This window comes from Rhipicephalus microplus, chromosome 9, assembly GCF_043290135.1.
Source record: "Rhipicephalus microplus isolate Deutch F79 chromosome 9, USDA_Rmic, whole genome shotgun sequence".
Taxonomy (NCBI): Eukaryota; Metazoa; Arthropoda; class Arachnida; order Ixodida; family Ixodidae; genus Rhipicephalus; species Rhipicephalus microplus.
The window spans coordinates 102,466,045-102,485,352 of NC_134708.1; the positions used below are offsets into that span (position 1 = coordinate 102,466,045).

Genomic DNA, 19,308 nt, shown 5'->3' on the forward strand with positions numbered 1-19,308 from the left:
GACGCTAGCTAACATTTCGACAATGAAGCAATACCGTAATTACATTCCTGAGTTCCCACACTGTATAAGTTGGCTTCTTACCTGCGTGATGTTGGGATACAATGGTGGGAAATTTGTTGCACGTACATGTAAAGGAGTTATCATCTATAAACACGATATCGACTATGTGCCCTCTCAGGCAGTTTATTCTTAAAAAGACCAATAGGGAAATTCCGAAAGGCTGGGATAGTAGCAGGAACAGAAGCTTCTCTTTCGTCATCCCCCCCCCTAATAAGAAACAGGCGCATTTGGTGAAATATTTAGGGGAGCTACAAATACAATATTCAGAGTGTTTAATGAGTCAATTAAACATAAATCGTTATAGTGGCTTGACAGACTTCTGGTGTGACTGCATCCTCCGAAAGTGGCCCGTCAGCTAGCCCTATCTACCTTATCACAATCAACTGCTTCAGCTCGTTACACACAGGACAACGCATCAGTGCACATTATATATCACACTTGGAGCTGCGCTGTACACGAGCATCATTTCTTTGCGAATGACAAAGAAACTTGGCAAAACAAAATCAAAGCAAGCCGCAGTGCCTTGGCACTGCGGCTTGCTTTGATTTGACCGAAATGACGGAACTAATGTGGATTGACAATGGAGAATAAAGGGCCACTCAAAAGGCCCCATTACATATTTTAGTCAGACCGTTGAAGACGTTGTGTGTCCGATGAAGAGCACTATGTCACAAAAAATTTTTCAATTGGTTTCAATTGTCGTATACGGACGGACTGGAGCAGTCGCACGCACGTGCGCGTGCGCTGCTTCTCCGGTTTGGCCGTGACCAGCGCTTCATCTTTCGGCAAGCAATATCGAATGCACCTACAACCTGTTACTGAGCCCGCAAACCGTGACATTTCACTAGCTCGAGAGTGGTGCTATCATGATCCAGTACCCACACTGACGTTTACCTAGATGTGGCACAACAGATCAGCATAATTTTTACATTAACGTGTACGAGCATTACTTTCGCTTCCATGGCTGGCGTCTGCTTGATGCACTAACAGCGCATACACGAAAGCATGTGAAACACAGACACAATAGACCCGCATCTCGCTGCAAATCGCGAGCAAAGAAAAAAAATTTAAAAGACTCGTACACTCCCTTATTGCGTCTCCTTGTTTATCTCAACTTTTATTCATCTATTCAAGCAACAAATTCCATAAACTAGACATATCGTGTTAAACAACTTTCGCCATGTCACTTGCTACTGTTGGTAACGTTAGAGCACAGTCATCTACGTAAAGGACTGACGTCACAGTGCTGCCGCGTACATGGGGCAATTCTTACGTGTACGTCATGCCCTCATGCTCTGGGCGCGCGCCCGCGAAAAGAAGGGAGATGAGCGTTCATCTTGAGATTTGACATATTTTCTTGGCGTATAGCGTTGCGAATTTCAGCAGATGTAATCGTGAATGCCCCATGTACGCGTTGCGCTTGTCAGCTCAAAATGGTCAAACCTGGATAGTGACCCTTTATTCTGCCAAAGTACGATTGGCTTTGCTGCAGTGGATAGGTAGAAAGGGGTTTGAAGGCTTAGAAGGTGGAGTAACACTTTTAGTTTTCTTAAGTGCTAGCACACATAAACAAACATGCTGAAATCATGGTGAATCTCTAGCAATGCTGCGACGCTTTCGCAGATTCGCACTTCTCACAGACACGAGCCCATGGTTCCAGTAGCTGTGAAAGCCCTGTCATAATTTCTTTGTATTTAAACTTTTAGGTACCCTGATGTTGTCAAAAACGTAACACCTGAGAAAATATGTTTTGAATAGACGCACTTTAGGAGAGTGCTCGCGACGCAGCATTCACGTTACTGACCTGAAGACGTTGTTGGAGAACTTGTTGTAGCTGCTGTACATGATGAGACCACCCATGGACAGGCTGAGCGAGAAGAACATCTGTCCCGCTGCGGCCTGCCATACCTTGATGTCCAGCAGCCGGTCGAAGGAAGGAGTGATGAAGTAGAGCACGCCATTGATGGCACCAGGTTGGCACAAGCCCGTTATCATGAGAGTGATGAGGATGACGTAAGGAAAGGTGGCTGCGAAGTAGACCACCTTGCCTGAGGTCTTGATGCCCTTGACCAGGCAGGCGACCACGATGATCCAGCTGAGTAGAAGGCACAGTGCCAGGTCCCACTTGACACCACCGAGGTCTTCTAGCCCGTCACTTATCTCTAGGACATAACGCCTACGGAGGTAGAGCAGAGGAAGTAATTATAAGCTTCGTTATTTTCGTTTATATTGCTCTCATGAAAGAGCATCATCATCCTTTACTTCACTATCACCATTATGTAATTTGACTCATTTCTGTATTAACCACCCCTCCGGTACCGTGAACTGTATAACGCCCGCCCCGACTCCATCTACTATATTACTACCACTCTACGTTGACTACTTTTACTACTACTACTAGCCTACTACTAACCTACCGGTTACTGTGACTATTACTAACTACTGCTACTACCACTTCTGCTACTACTTGCTTACTACTAGCGTACTGGTACTACTCCTACTACTACTGTTACGGTGACTATTATTAGCTACTAATACTACTAATACCAGTACTACTACTGCTACCACTACTCAATGACGAGGGTGATGGCACAAAGTAAATAAGACAGCTTTGCTGTAAAAATGTTGACTGATTATCCCACGGCTGAAAAGCCCATATATTTTCGTCAGTGATAATTGATGGTTGACAAGTTTATTCGGCTGCTTGAAATCAAATCACGCGTTGATGGTTAGTTTGAATAGCTGTGTGATTAAGAAAGCTGGCTTAGTGGACAACTGCTGACGCAACTGCTGATGAGCATATGCATTCACTATTGTTGACAGAAAAGCCTATAGACAAAGAAAAGGACAGCGGAGAGATACTTGAAAAGAAATTACATCCGTTAGAGGTGGATAAACCGAATACATATGTACAGCGCTTGCGCATTCTTTGCAAAGGCTACATACGCGGGTATATTTTAAAAGTGAAGCTATGGAAGCTCGAAGTAAAACTTCTATGGTCTTCAGAAACCCTTTACCCCGTTGCCGAGCAATGACAAAGCCACCGATGTGCACCATCCGAGTTTAGCTTCACATTGGCACGCAGTATGCACTGAAGCCGCTCCAAAAAAGTGGCCACCCAGGGAGACAGTTCGCACCATCGCCAGATCTAGTTCGCACTGCGTTGCCGGAGCCAAGAACGAGCTACGAATGGCTCGCGCTTCTCTCATTGGTTTCACAACCAGGTTAGCATGTGAGTTTCTGGGGTTGGAGTTTCGCAATTTTTGCAAGGTCTGTAACAGGATGTGGTTCAACTCGGCTTTGTCTAAATCAACCAAGTAGGCCCCATTAGACCTCTAAGATTGATCAGCTTCAGCGTTACTTGCTTGTGCTAAACATTTTCATTGCCTTACCTTACGTTTCCGTAGAAAACTCCTACCCTGGCCTGTTGTCAACTTCCTTTCTTTCATTTTAACGTTGAATGGACTGCATTTATGTTTCGAGGCCGCAGGGCGTGTTCTTTCAGTGTATATTCGGAGTCGGCAATGTTCAGTGGTGGCGTACCAACTCTTTCGTGAGTGAGGATGGCGATTCCGCATATATATATATATATATATATATATATATATATATATATATATATATATATATATATATATATATATACATACAGGCAGGCATGGCGGTTGAGTGACCGTAGCGTCGCATATGGTCCAGTAGATCCTCCGTGAGCGGTCACAACGTGGTTTATTTCGACGTTTCGGCCTAGAGTCTGGCCTTCATCAGGAACCAAATATTCTACTTTTTCTTTTTTCTTTTTTCTTATTTTTTCGCTTTTTTTCCTCTTTCTCTCTCTCACCCTATGATTCAAGATTGTATAAAGTTCAGCACCAACAAACTGTAGCCTCATTGCTGATGAAGGCCAGACTCTAGGCCGAAACGTCGAAATAAACCACGTTGTGACCGCTCACGGAGGATCTACTTGACTACCTGCAACACTACGGCCACTCAACCACCATGCCTGTCTACAGAGAGAGAGATATATATAAAGCGCGAGAAAGAAGTGAGCACGTCATCGACTGTTGTCCTTTCATGTAATTCATCATACACAGATTACAGAGGATCAGTTATATGGTTCTTAAGAGTACTATAAAAAAGAGAGATGCTTCAGTACCATGCACTAGGACAAAACAGATATGCGTGTTATGCGTGTAATAGTATTATCCGCGATGCTTTTGATCCATTACCTCACACCTTTCAGCATAACTATAACTGTTTGCATCACAACCTTCAAAGGAGTATATATTCGTATAATTCAGTGCAATTTTTGTTATGACTAAAACCTGCTCAATAAGAATGAGTTTTCGAATGCAAAGCGAACCTTATGAGAGGAAAGGTACGTGAATGCAATGAATGCTACAGCAACAAATTAATACGTCAGATGAAAAAAAAAGGCAAGATGCTCGAAACTTGGAGTGTGAAGGTCAAGAGGAAAACACGCACAAAATCCGCATACACAGGGCAAGCGCAGACCAACAGTCACAGCTCGACACAAAAGGAGCTGCTGAAACAAAAAATCACAGCATATGCTGAAGTGAATGATGATAATTAGAGCGAAGCTTCGAAGGGTTTGATTTGCAAACCGTGAACCATTCACTGGCCGCGTCCGTGCGTCTCTCTGTCTGTGTGTTTATCTGCCCATCTGACCCTCCCTCCGTTCGTCCGCTGGCTACTACATACAGGACAGGCACGACCCACACCTTAAATAGGCCCTGCTACACTTTTCGACGATTGTCTGAAAATGCTGCCGATCGGTAGTAGAGGCTCCCGACAACACACGAGCTAAATGCTATAGTGCAGCGTGCGGCCTGGAATTCACAACAAATTATAAATTTCAGCTAAAATTGCTTTCTCTTCCTTCGACAAGTGACAAATATGCTTAAAAGTTACACGTAGATTACCCATCTACAGCCATTGGCTGATTTGAACTTGGCACGCTCGGTTGTTACAGAGATCGCCGTGAGAAACCGCCACTTGTTCACGCGTGCGCGCACGATCCCACTGAGAAAGCCGCGTAAGCGAAGAAAAAAAAAGAAAATGTGATCAAGGTTTTGAGGTGCGTGTGAAGTTTTTGTTTGCCCCCCCCCCCCATCCCCTCCTGCTTAGCTTCCAGCGCTTTCGTCGGGACGAAAGAAGAGAGAATGCGAATGCGATTGGAGCGTGTGACAAATCTTTGTAACTACGCTCGTACTGGACAAATTACTGAAAAACTGCGCCACTGAATTTGGTAGGCAATATGGTTTTCCAGTAAATAACTCCATGGTTACTCAGAAAAAGTCTTTCAGAGCCCCTTTAAGGATCTTCCCCTCTAAAATAAAGACTTACCAGACGAACGCTTGAATATAGAGAGCACGAGTGCGAACAACTACCACAGTTCTTTTTTCATCATGCGCGAGCGGCGTGCTTCTTTCATAACTGCGGCCGCGGCAGTGAGTTAAGTGACCTTCATGCTCTCTCGAATCACGAGATAAGTGCGCGCGCACGTCAGACCATGCTTCGTGGAGGCGCGCGTGCACAAAAACGCGAGGGGCGTCAACCTTTGGAGCGACCCAACGCCGACTAAATTTCAAGGCCGAAAGGCTGCCGCAACGACGTCCGAGTGCGGGGGCCCAGTTACGCCGCAAACGCAGCGGAAAGCCTGTGTTTCGCTCACGTTTTAGGAGAACCAACGCTCCCGCTCTCGCAGCTGCTGCGGCTTGATTGGACCGAATAAAAGATGTGGAAAAAAAGTGTTACTGAGCATGCTCAGTTGGGCAACTGGGCTCCCAACCTCTGACCTCACTGCGACAGCCTTTCGGCCTTGAAATTTAGTCGGCGTTGAGCGACCTCATCGCCCACCCTTCGCCCCATCTCGCTACTGATGACAAAATTGTGCTGAAGCTGCAAAGCTCTGATGTGTGTCAAACAGTATATTGTGTGTGATAAATAGCTTGGCGTTAGCCAACTAGAAGACGTACGCTGCGTGGCTTAGCGGCTTCACGCCACGTGTGCGGAAGGAGAGGTCGTACGAGTGACATCCGGTGACAGAACTTTCAAATGCGGAGCATTTCTTAGTCACACGATGTCACGCATCGTGCGTCGGCGGTGATGTCCACAGCCCCACTGCGCATGCTCGTTCCTCACGTAAAATGCCGCATGCTTAAGTCTCGTGCCAACTGTTTGCTTCCCTCCCTCCCTCGTCTCGGAAAGCCGACGAGGGCAGAGTCTGCTAGTAAAGATGGACTGCTCGAGCTGAAGAACCGTTCACTGGTTACCCAGTACATGTAGCAACTAGGTCGCACGTCAGCGTCTCGCATCCCTTTGAAGGAAACGCTTCTATTTAATTAAAAACTGATAATAATAACGAGAAAGAAACAATTAAGCATTCCCAAACCATCGCTCCCCTCCCAAGGCCAACGAGGGCAGCGTCTGCTAGTAAAAACAGACTGCTCAAGCTGCACAACCGTTCACTGGCCAACCCGTACATGTAAGAACTGAATCGCACATCAGCGTACCACCACTCGAAGAAGTCAACGCTTCTGCTTCATTCAATAAATAAGACTATTAAATACGAAATAACAAATAAACATTCCCAAACCATACTCTATTACGTAACATTCCCGCGATACCCCACCAACCTCTTCGGCACATTCAATCGATTTTTCCGCGTGGGAAGATGCGGGCGAAAGTTTTTAAATACGAAGTATTTCTTAGCGAACTTCGGCGACATTGAGCGTATCTATCTATCTATCTATCTATCTATCTATCTATCTATCTATCTATCTATCTATCTATCTATCTATCTATCTATCTATCTATCTATCTATCTATCTATCTATCTATCTATCTGTCTATCTATCTATCTATCTATCTATCTATCTATCTATCTATCTATCTATCTATCTATCTATCTATCTATCTATCTATCTATCTATCTATGCCCCGCCGCGGTGGTCTAGTGGCTACGGTACTCGGCTGCTGACCCGCAGGGCGCGGGTTCGAATCCCGGCTGCGGCGGCTGCATTTCCGATGGAGGCGGAAATGTTGTAGGCCCGTGTGCTCAGATTTGGGTGCACGTTAAAGAACCCCAGGTGGTCTAAATTTCCGGAGCCCTCCACTACGGCGTCTCTCATAATCATGTAGTGGTTTTGGGACGTTAAACCCCACATATCTATCTATCTATCTATCTATCTATCTATCTATCTATCTATCTATCTATCTATCTATCTATCTATCTATCTATCTATCTATCTATCTATCTAGCCGCCTACAATGTTTAGCTCTCCTTGCCCTTTCGATAATGGTATTGACACTAAAGTTAGGATGGCATACCATGACTGTACGACAAGCATAACTGACTAATCAGAACATAAAAATCACGATAGGTCATGAATACCATGATCTACATTTCATGGTTTTGCTGCTGTTCCGGTGGTTTCGTTCACATAGCATGTTGGAAAACTGGTAAAGTATGGGATGACTACATGGCGAACACAAGCAACATACCCTAACATGAAAATAATGACATGCGTGTCATGTTACAACATGATATACATGCACACTCATGATGCACTCGTGGCCATTTCGCTAGCTTCACATGTACCAATTCGGTATTTCGTGACGCGAACGGACGACATACGTTAATTACGCGTCCCTAATCAGAACATGAAAATCACGACAGGTCAGGAATACCATGATCTACATTTCATGGTTTTGCTGCTGTTGCGGTCGTTTCGCTCACATAACATGTTAGAAAACTGGTAAAGTATGACATGACTACATGGCGAACACAAGCAACATACCCTAACATGAAAATAATGACATGCATGTCATGTTACAACATGATATACATGCACACTCATGATGCACTCGTGGCCATTTCGCTAGCTTCACATGTACCAATTCGGTATTACGTGACGTGAATGGACAACATACGTTAATTACGCGTCCGAACATGATAGCAATGACATGCGTGTCATGTAACAACATGAATACATGCCACACTCATGATATGTTCACGGCCGTTTCGTTAGCTTAACATATGCCTAATTTGGTATTACGTCACATGGATACATGACGAAGGTATGTGACTGGTGCAAACATGATAATCATGAGATGCATGTCACGTAAGAAAATGACTAGATGCCACATGCATTACGCCAAGACGTTTCGACGTGGCCAGGTGCACGTGCGCGCCGGCGTTCGTTTCGTGGCGTTACGCCGCCGACGCCACGCCAGGCGCTGATCTGCCTGCCGTATACTCGCAGGCATAGAGTTTCCTAATATTAACTAGAGGGGACTCTGGCACTGCGATCGTTCAGCGACCATGGGAATGATGGGTAGTACACACATTTGCCTAGTCTTCGTACTTGCGGCCGACTAACCGTACTTGCAGCTTCGTTCATTGCTGTCTTTCGGTTTTGTTTTGAAAGAAATATTCAACCTTTTTGATCTTCGTGGCCCGATTTGGAAAGGTAAGTCTGAAAAAATAAGATGGCGAAGCGCAACCGCTGAACATTTGCTAATATTTGTTTCGTCAGAAAGAAGCTCCAAGCCACACAAACACACACGGAGCCAAAAGCAGGCCAGAAGTACGAATATTAGACAAATGTATTTACTACCCATCATTCCCATGCTTGCTGAAGGGCCGTGCATTGCGGCTCCCATAGTCACTAGTGCCAGAGTTTCTTCTAGTGTATTTTAGGAAACTCTATGCTCACAGGTGCGCGAGGTGCTGCGTTGCTCTGACGCATGCGCGTTTGAGCGCACTCGGTGTCTCTCCGTCACGAAGAGGTGTAGCTGTCTGGGTAACGTGGTCGGCGCGAAATGCACCATGTCGAATTTCGCGCCTGTTGCCGACCAGCCGCGCCGAAGGAAGCTGGTCGCACCGGTCGCGCCTGGTGTCAGACTATAAAGTGCTAGCGTCGAGGCGCCGTTACGTCGGAGTATATTGGGCCGTCCATGATGCGCTCGCCTCAGTTTATATATATACCAAGTTTATTATTAGGGGACGCGAATGAACGACGAAGGTATGTGATTGTTGCAAACATGATAATCATGGGATGCGTGTCATGTAATAACATGACTACATGCCACGCTCTTGATGCGCTCGCGGCCATTTCGCTAGCGTCACATGTACGAAGATTGGTATTACGGGACGTGAATCGATGACGAAGGTATGTGACTGGTGCGAACATAATAATCATGAGAGGCGTGTCATGTAACAACTTGAATACAAGCCACCCCCGTGATGCCCTCGCAGCCGTTTCGCTAGCTTCAAATCACTAAACTTGGTATCACGTGACGTGCATTGATGACAAAGGTAAAGGACATGTCCAAACATGATAATTATGACATGCAAGTCATGTACGGCATAATTTGCCTCCGCCTCGTAACGTGTTGCTGATTTTCAATTGTCATATCAACCTTCCCCATTCGTGCTTCACATATATTCGATTACCACTGTACGTAGAACCTGTAAATTTTAAATGTGAAGCATTTCTTAGCGAGCTTCGGCGACTTTGAGCGTATCTATCTATCTATCTATCTATCTATCTATCTATCTATCTATCTATCTATCTATCTATCTATCTATCTATCTATCTATCTATCTATCTATCTATCTATCTATCTATCTATCTATCTATCTATCTATCTATCTATCTATCTAGCCACCTATGACTTTTAGCTCTCCTGGCCGTTTCGATAATGGTATCGATACGAAACTTGGTATGGCATAGCATGACTGTATGAAGAACATATTTCAGTAGTCATAACATGAAAATCATGAAATGTACGTCATAAATGTCATCATTTACATTTCCTGGTCCTGCAGCTCTTGTGGTGGTTTCATTCACATGGCATGTTGCAAATCTGGTATGGTATGACATGATTTCATGGCAAACACAAGCGACAGACCCTAATATAAAATTCACGATGTGCGTGTCTTGCAACAACTTGACTACATGCCACGCTCATGATGCGCTCGCAGCCGTTTCGCTAGCGCGTCACATATGCGAAGTTTGGTATTACGGTATGTGAATGGATGACGAAGGTGTGCGAATGGTGCAAAATGATAATCATGAGATACGTGACATGTAACAACATGACTGCATGCCACGCTCATCATGCGCTCGCTGCCGTTTCGCTAGGTTCACTTATAACAAATTTGGTATTAAGGGACGTGAGCTGATGACGAAGGTGTGATACTGGTGCAAACATGATAAACATGAGATGCGTGTCATGTAACAAGACTACATGCTACGCTCATGATGTGCTCGTGGCCATTTCGCTAGCTTCACATGTACCAAACTTGGTATTACACGACCCGAACGGACGACAAAGGTAAAAGACACATCCAAACATGATAATGACGACATGCGTATCATGTAACAACATAAATACATGCCACACTCATGATGCGCTCGTGGCCATTTCGCTAGCTTCACATACACCGAATTTCGTATTACGTGACGCCAATGGATGATGATGGTATGTGACTGGGGCAAAAATGATAATTATAAGATGCGTGTCATGTGATAACATGACTACATGCCATAGTCAAGGCGCCAATGCATTTCAACGTGACGCGGTGCGCGTGCTCGCCGGTATTCATTTCGTCGTGTCGGGCCGGTGTTGCCACGCCAGGTGCCGGTGCTGCTACATATTCGCAGGTGCAAGCCATGCGGCGTTGCTTTGACGCATGCGTGTTTCAGCGCGTCCGGCGTCCCTCCATCCCGAAATGAGGGAGACGCAGTGTACTCTAGGTAACGCATCGGCGAAGAGTAATGTTACTCATTAGCATCAGCGCGAAATGCAGCATGTCGCATTTTGCACCGGTTGTCATCGGGCCGCGCCGACGGACGCTGGTCGCGCCTGGCATCAGACTAGAGGGTGCTCGCGTTTTGCTTACGCAGCGTCGCTGTGCCCAGTGTGAGCGCGCGTCAACGCTACATTGGAGTATATTGGGCTCTTTATTCTGCCATGGCGGCCGTTTTGCTTGATCCGCATATACCAACTTTGGTGTTACGTGACGTCAATGGATGACAAATGTATATGACTGCTGCAAACATGATAATCCTGACACGCGTGCCATGTAAGAACATGACAACATACCACGCTTTCGCAGCTGTTTCGCTAGCTCCACATGTACGAAATTTGGTATGACCTGATGTGAATAGATGACTAAGGTAAACGTCACATCCAAACATGATAATCGTGACATGGAAGTCATGTACGGCATCATTTATCTCCACCGCGTAACGTTCTGCTGACTTTCAAGTTTCATATGAACCTTTCTCATTCGTGCTTCTCATATCATCGATTCCCAGGGTACGTGAGATCTGCCATTTTCTTCTTCCCGTTTTTTCTGTGAAATCTGTTAGTATATATTCTTCAGCGTCATACCCGTGACAGAAATGCGTTGGCGGAGCCGTGCTGGAAGCCGGCATAAAACACTTCCGTGTTAAAATCTGGGATTAGCAGCGTTGATCCCACAATTGCAACGAAAAAAAATAAGAATCCCAGTTGGCACAAAATCCAAACGTTTGGTGTGGCAGTCATGCATTCTACTACAGAACGACGCAGGAGGTTGAATCTTCAGTTGGCACAAAATCCAAACGTTTGGTGTGGCAGTCATGCATTCTACTACAGAACGACGCAGGAGGTTGAATCTTGTTTGAAAAAGGCACAATGCAGACATCAATATGGTGTAACATCCATTGTGTTTATCGTACCAGCTATCTCTACTGATAACAAAAAGATAAACATTGCATATGTACTCCTGTTATAGAGGCTGCGTGTGGGGTAAACATAAATTGTGGCTTCAATGTCGGCTTTGCTTTTAGTAGTATCACAAACGTTATATATGACCTCACACGACTCAGCAAGCTATAATGAACCGTTGCTCGCCAACCGAAGACTGCGGTAACAAATGGTATTCACTTCATGATACCGTATTGTGCACTTCAATTCCATAAAATTTACCTCCGTAGCTTAACGTCTGTTCTGACGTTGGGTCTGTTCAAAAATTTTCTGTTAAAGAACTGCGTATTAGACATGTGTAGTGAGCGCACAATTTACACACTACTATACCCCACTAACGAAAACGCGTTGCATACCCTGTAACACCTGTCTCGAATGGAATACCCATTGCGGCAGAGACGCGTAATCGCTGACTGCTTGGCATGAAACGTATTCCCATAGCTCATGGAATCTGTCAAAATTTAACACAAAATTGTTGTATGCTATGGTGCACTAAGACCTGAGTGACGTATTTCCGTCGTGGAAACAACGTCGGCAAAGTAAGCGTAAAAGATCATGCGTGCCATAAAATCACTTGCTTGTTACATGACATCACCAATCTATAATGTCATGGTGTTTAATACAGTGCATGCACATTAAACAGCGGATTCGCGAGCTGAACATTACATAAAGCATTTTGGAATAGGTAGGGAGTGTCTCCTTCCAGATGTAGTTCAATGCAAGCCTCCGTTAACATTAGCAGTGGCTACTTTTAGCAGCCTGGAGGGTGAATTTATGAGTACAATGAATTTTCACTTGCAGTGTAATGATGTTAAGCAGTTTGTGTGCGTATGCATCTCTGTGAGCTCATCCTTGCCGAGAGAGGAAAGGGGGAAAAATAGGCAGCGTTACCTGTGTTTGTGTGCCTCTTTGCCGTCCGAGTTATGTTTTGAGGTGTAAAAGTCAATTAAAGTTTCTTTGAAACCAACTAGCTTGACTCGTAACAAAAAAAAAAAACTGTTTGGTGCGAGAAACCTTCGATCTTTACGACCTTCCTGGTCTAATTGATAAAGTTGCGCGGCAAGCTTAAAAGTTGAGCTTCCAACTGTACTCGAGTTGATGGCTTTATTTATTCATTGCGACATTGCAAGCTGCTGCCATCCCTCCAAGCTACTTTAAGCAAAGCTGATAAGGTTGATCGACTAACCTCCCCTAATATACCTTTATTTAAAAAATTTTGATGGGAGACTCAAGCAGTTCTTGCACTTCCAGTCCGGCGTTCGAAAAGATTCGTCACACTCACGGCCTCGCAGCAGCTTCGGCAGAGTAGTGGTGAGCGATGCTATTCTTTCACGATGACATAAAACCCTTTTGCTGAAGCAGTAAACGCTTTGACCAGTTCGCTATTTCCTATTCGTATTTGCATTACCAATGATTTGAGTTTAAGGCCAGGCAGAGCAGAATAAAAGCATGACTAATGTTATAGAGCCTCTGTTCAGCGCTGGCCTGCTCTGCAATGCTACAACACAAACAGCCTACAAAAAAATCGTCGCAGCAGTAATATTGTAAAAAATGTCATTACATATTGTAACATTGCCTTGTCATATTCTCGTACTCTCGTAACGATGTATTTGAGTGATTACCGTGTTGAAGGAAAACTTCACGACCACCTTACTTGTTGCTTTCCCCAGCGTGCAACGAACAGTTACCACTGTCAAGCCCCCCGAAATTTCCACTATTGGGCGGGATGCAGCACCCCTTGCCCTTTGCGGCTGGTACGCCTATGGCTATGCTTGTGTTTGTACTTTTTGCATAAGTGAGAAACCCGTAATTTATTGGGTACACCATGCATGGAACGAGGTACTGCACGCGACAATTACAGTTTTTAGAGGTGAACACGTTTTATGTTTACTTCCATAGGGTATTGCGAACATTAAGGCTAAAAAAAGGGTATGAATGTATAAAGAGCACCCATACATATCCTGGATTTTCGAGATGCATAGTTTAATGTCATTCCTTTGTGCGTAAATGCCACTCCATGGAATTAGAAGCTGCATATTCGCAATGTAGTAACGTTCATTTTAACTACGACAAAATATTCTTTTTCAATGCTGCATGCAATGATGCCCTGGTGATGCGCTAACTGCGATGATCGACTGCAGAATGCAAGGTCGTGAGATTCATCTACAACAGTAGCTGCTGCATTTTAGACGGAGGCAGAAATGCTAGAGAACCATGCCGTTTGATTCAAGTGCAATTTAGAGGGACCCTGTTCATCAAAATTTCCAGAGCCCTCACAACCTCGTGCCATATATCACACGTTAACTTCAGCGTGCGAAGCCTAAACAATTCTTATATTGGTATTGTACTTACTCCCAGTAGACTTGGCTGGAAGGCTTCGTCACATTGAGATCCGTACCCGAAGTCTGCAAGAAAAGACAACCAAAAAAAAGGAAGTTCCAATGAACGCGATCTCTAATACTGCGTGCCCCACTGCCAGTAACAATTCAACCTACTCACGCGTGACCGTTCATCGCTTTCCTTTTAAGGATAATGAATTGCCCAGCAAAATGGCAGGATTGAACGCATTAACGTCCACTTTACATTCACAGCAATGTCATCGTGTTGTCCGGAATTCGCTAGTAAATAATTAGCACTTGTACTCTACGTGTGTCCTTGAAGCGATCAAAACATATATGCGAGAACGTGCAGTTCACAATCTTCTTTTCAATTTCTCTTACTTTGAATAAATGACCGAAAATTTTTGCACCCCAAAGAAAACTGTGGCCTCTGCAATCTCTAGACTATGAATTTTCGTATGAGATGCAAGACACATGGTGTCAATGAACTTGAGTTATCCATTTTTTAGCTCAAATTTGTGATTATAGTTTGCTAACAGCTCTTTGGATGAAGCTTTTTAAAGGACCACTAGACCACTCCGAATTCAAGGACAAAAACAAACTTTTTTGTCGACTTTCCAACTCTTTGTGCCCCGCCGCGGTGGTCTAGACGCTAAGGTAGTCGCCTGCTGCTCACAGGTCGTGGGATTGAATCCCGGCTGCGGCGGCTGCATTTCCGATGGAGGTGGAAATGTTGTAGGCCCGTGTTCTCAGATTTGGGTGCACGTTAAAGAACCCCAGGTGGTCGAAAATTTCCGGAGCCCTCCACTACGCCGTCTCTAATAATCATATAGTGGTTTTGGGACGTTCAACTCCACATATCAAATCAATTCCAACTCTTTGTATACAGCGCTGTCACCACCTCCCCCCTTGTTTCTTCATGAGAAAGGTGGCCAATATAAACACTAAGCTGAAGTCTACGGCAAGCGTGAAGCTTACCAGGATTTCGCACTTTTCCACTGCAATCTGTTATCGTCTATTGGACTGTCTAAAACGCATTAAACGAAGTGAAATTAGTTGATCGCTCATTATATTCGTGTGAGCCGAAGCAGAACTGACGTGCGACTGCATGGCAAATCAAGGTAGGAGACAATAGAAAACTAACATTCTTCTTATATGGGCCAATCGAGAACTCATTTCTGCATGGCGTCACGTGAACGGACTTCACGCGTTAAAAATTGTGCCGAAAAGGCAGGAAGCATCAGGAAAGGCAAATATGTGCTCGTTTTTGGTGTTTTTAGACGTTGTTTAAGGGCCATTCAGCTCATTTATATTTAGCAACGAATGAGCACGACTCGGAAGACAGACACAACACAAGGAAACACGAACTCGGTATACCTCTTGAAATCATCGACTCCGCGGTCAATTACTAACTTTCCCAAACATTCGCACTACACTCTGTAATTTACCACAGGCCTTACAGCCTAATGACAGTTATTTCTAGATAGATACCACTGTAGCGACTTATTCCATGAGGCGCCGCATAAACGTCTCGGCTTTCCCAATAACAGGTCTTGCCATGGGAGTGTGCGCATCGTGACGTAGTAGCACCATTCTTCTATCACAGAGGAAAACATTCATAATCAAATAGAGACAAGACTCTCACGTTCTCAGACCGCACAAAGCAGGGTGTGTCGTTGGCCCACTGCGGATCACAGCGCGCCCACGGCACCTGCGACTGGAACGTCGAGGCGGTGTAGTAGATGGTGTAGGCCATGATGACGTTGTAGTACACCGCCACCACCATTGAGACGCACACCATTGCGAAGCCCACACCTGCATGCGAACGTTCAAGGGGCGTTAGCTATGATGCCACGAGGCAACTCAGGCTTTTCATAGCCGCGGTATGAGTTGCTCCAAGGTAAACAAAAAAATCTAGACCACAATTTTGTCTGATCAGTTGCAGCGGTGGCACTGAAGCAGGAAAAACGCTCAACTCATTATGACTACTTCGTTCGAAACTCACTCGCATAAAAACACGCGCACTTGTTAGCGACAAATTCAAAGCAGTGAATTGGGATAAGTGGTACATTGTACTTCACGGTGCGCCATGTAAAGGACAAAGGACTAAATTACAAAGATAACTACTCGCACTCCTCCTTCACCGAGTCCGACATCCTCAGCATACCGCTATAGGTTTCCCTGACTGGTATCATCATAATCATCATCATCGGTCTCACTACGCCTTCTGCAGGACAAAGGTCTCTCCCATGTTCTGCCAATCAACTCGGTCCTGTGCTTTCTGCTGCCACTTTATACCCACAGACTTCCTGGTCTCATCTACCCACCTAACCTTCTGTCTTCCCTTCCCCCGCTTGCCTTCTCTTGGAGACTGGTATAGCTGGTCCTTTTAAGGAAAACGAGTTCTGTATTGAGCGCTGTACAGGCTTCATTATTTCAAATGTTGCTCTGGTTTAGTATGCAATTGCTAGATTCAGCTTCAGCCGTTGAATGGGTGACTGGAGACCTACCTAATAGGTAAATTGGGTAATATGTGTTTTGGGCAAACTTTAGTAGCGATGAGAATTAAGGTGCCATAGTGAGCTTATATCACTACACATGTCTACAAACCGTGCGTAAAAGTATATTTCAGTCCGAAGAATACCAAATGCCTCAAGATGTAACTCTGCACCATTTATTATGATATACCTAACGCACCTACAAAACGGCGAATTTCGTGTTGGTACCTCAAGGAAAAGCAGACGCAGTAGGTAAATAGACTTTAGGCTATGAAGAAATTCAAGCTAAGGCCTAGCTTTATTTTTGAATTTACCAACATTGTGCGCTTTCACACACTAAAGAAAAAAATTACGGCATATTCACGGGGTGAATGATGATGAATGGGCGAAGCTCCGGAGGGATTCATCGGTAGACTGTGAATCTTCCGTGTAATTCGCCCAGTCGACCATCATGTAAAGGCGTGACAAACGCTGTGTGTGTATATACACAAATCAACTTTTATTTGTTCTTAGACGATGGATGGCTTGCGATGTCCCTTGCCTCGCGCGCTCGCACATCGGGATTCTGTCTGCGAGCGCGCGCTGCTGCCGCCTTGCGCTCTCTCCGCTGTGCAGCCTTATCCATCCGGCGACTCCGAGCGCGCGCCAACAGCGAACGGATTTTATTACAACGCTCCCCCTAGCGTACGTCGCCGCACTAAATCGAACGATTGCCTTCAACCAATGACACGCGCCATATGTGACATCATTCCTATTTTATAAGATCTCGCGTCTTTCATCAACTACAAGTACCGCTTTCTAGTTTATAACATCTTGCATCTTTTCATCATCAGCTACAAGTACCACCATCTAGTAAACACTACAAGAACTAAACGAGAGGTGGCTATTTACAGGAGACGGTACCGCCATCTAGTGAACACTGCAAGAACTAAACTAGAGGTGGCTACATACAGGGGACGGTACCGCCATCTAGTGAACACTGCAAGAACTAAACTAGAGGTGGCTACATACAGGCTACAGGGGACGCACAGCCCACGCCCTAAGGAGCTTCGCCCCTAAAATCAGATTAGCTGTTACTTATTTAGGTGATTCCTGACCTGTCACACGTAGAACTCTCCTAAAGTCAACACTCCTATGAAAATTTGCCCGGCTACGGACTCTTCAAACAGAGTGCAAGTATCTCCAAGATAGTGCTAACGTATATTATTTAGAGACCTTGACGTAAGCGGGTATTGAGGACTCATCTAAAAAAGAAAAAAAATGTAAGTGAAGTTTCAGACCAGTCAAGCTCCCTGAAAATTATCGCAACTGTCAATTACGAAAATGATGCAGGGCATTATAAATTACGCAGGATTGCCTGTAGGACACAAGTCGCACACGTGACGTACCTTTGCAGATGGGTGCGCAGGCCCATATTGTGAGTGGACCCTGACCGGCGAATTGTCCGAAGGCGAGTTCGAGGAAATACATGGGCTTGCCGGCCAACGCAAGCATGATGAGGTACGGGATGAGAAAGGCACCTGCGAACAAGAATGTTGAAGAGAATGTCGTGAGCACTGAAGTTCGTTTCTAAACATTATTTCTGGTTGATTGACGCAATTCTAAACGGTACGTTTATATCTGTTATGTATGCTCCCCCCCTCGCCTTATGTAATAGCCCTGTAGGGTCCTCTAAAGAATAAATGATGAGAGTTATTATCATGAAGATGGGGATTTTGATTGTGCTTTTAATGTAACCCTATAGTCATTCGCTACAGTCCCCTCCCCGAAGTTTCGATAGGCGAAATGTTGCAGACCCGTGTGCTCGGATTAGGGTTCAGTTTAAAAAACTCTAGCTGGTCGAACTTTCCGGAGCCCTTGAGTACGATGTTTCTCATAATCATATAATGGTTTTGGGACGTTAAACTTCCCATCTCATATTGCTTCACTTTAATTCAAACAATGAAACTCTTCAGCGAATCTATTTTAGTCAGTCGTTCCCAGAAAAATAACACCAGGCCTGCGTGAAAGGCGCAGCCCAGGCACAGCGAATGCGAGTAGATCGGCCTTTCAGAGCCTCTTTTAACTCCTACACACACACTTTCTGGGTACCCACCACGCCATAAATAGTATAATTATTGCGCAGTAGGTCAGCTATCCCTATGCTATTTTTCGTAATTCTTTGGAGAAGCGTGGTATCATCTACGCACTTGCTAGAGATATTGCGTAATTTTTCAAGGAGTTGCTCAAGATGATTAAAAATTATGCCTGAATTGCGTATGTGCCACAGTTAGTATGTGATGAAGAACAAGGTTTCTAATGATTTGGAGCATTGGACGACCCAATCGTTACGAAATTAGGATTGTCTGACGCCTGGTTGTTCTTTTGATGTTCTAATTGAACATCTTATTACTCATAATAACGTGATCCCTTTCCCGACATGAAGCTTGACTAAGGCTAGTTGATAAGTAATTCACTCGCACCAGCGTGGCTCAGTGGTAGAATGCTTGGTGGCACACAGCGGACCCTAGTTCAAATTCCACTGTGTAATTCATGCGTTTTACTTACTGAGCATATTTTTTCTTGTTTCCTGCGATACTGTCTATCAACGACATCTATGGCGCCATGCGTGACCCACGTTCTGCTCGTAG

At 44.8% G+C, this 19,308-nt stretch overlaps 1 protein-coding gene across 2 annotated transcripts in view; it reads right to left on the bottom strand.

Annotated features, from left to right (window-relative positions):
- The window catches only part of LOC119163119 (sodium- and chloride-dependent glycine transporter 2), a 149,777-nt gene that overhangs the window by 9,434 nt on the left and 121,035 nt on the right, over positions 1-19,308 (bottom strand). For both annotated transcript variants that reach the window (XM_037415060.2, XM_037415062.2), the window contains exons 3-6: positions 18,067-18,198; positions 15,826-15,995; positions 14,194-14,246; positions 1,865-2,236 (exon numbers count right to left, since the gene is read on the bottom strand). In XM_037415060.2, the coding sequence (XP_037270957.2) occupies positions 1,865-2,236; positions 14,194-14,246; positions 15,826-15,995; positions 18,067-18,198 (727 nt within the window). The remainder of the gene's footprint in view (positions 1-1,864; positions 2,237-14,193; positions 14,247-15,825; positions 15,996-18,066; positions 18,199-19,308) is intronic.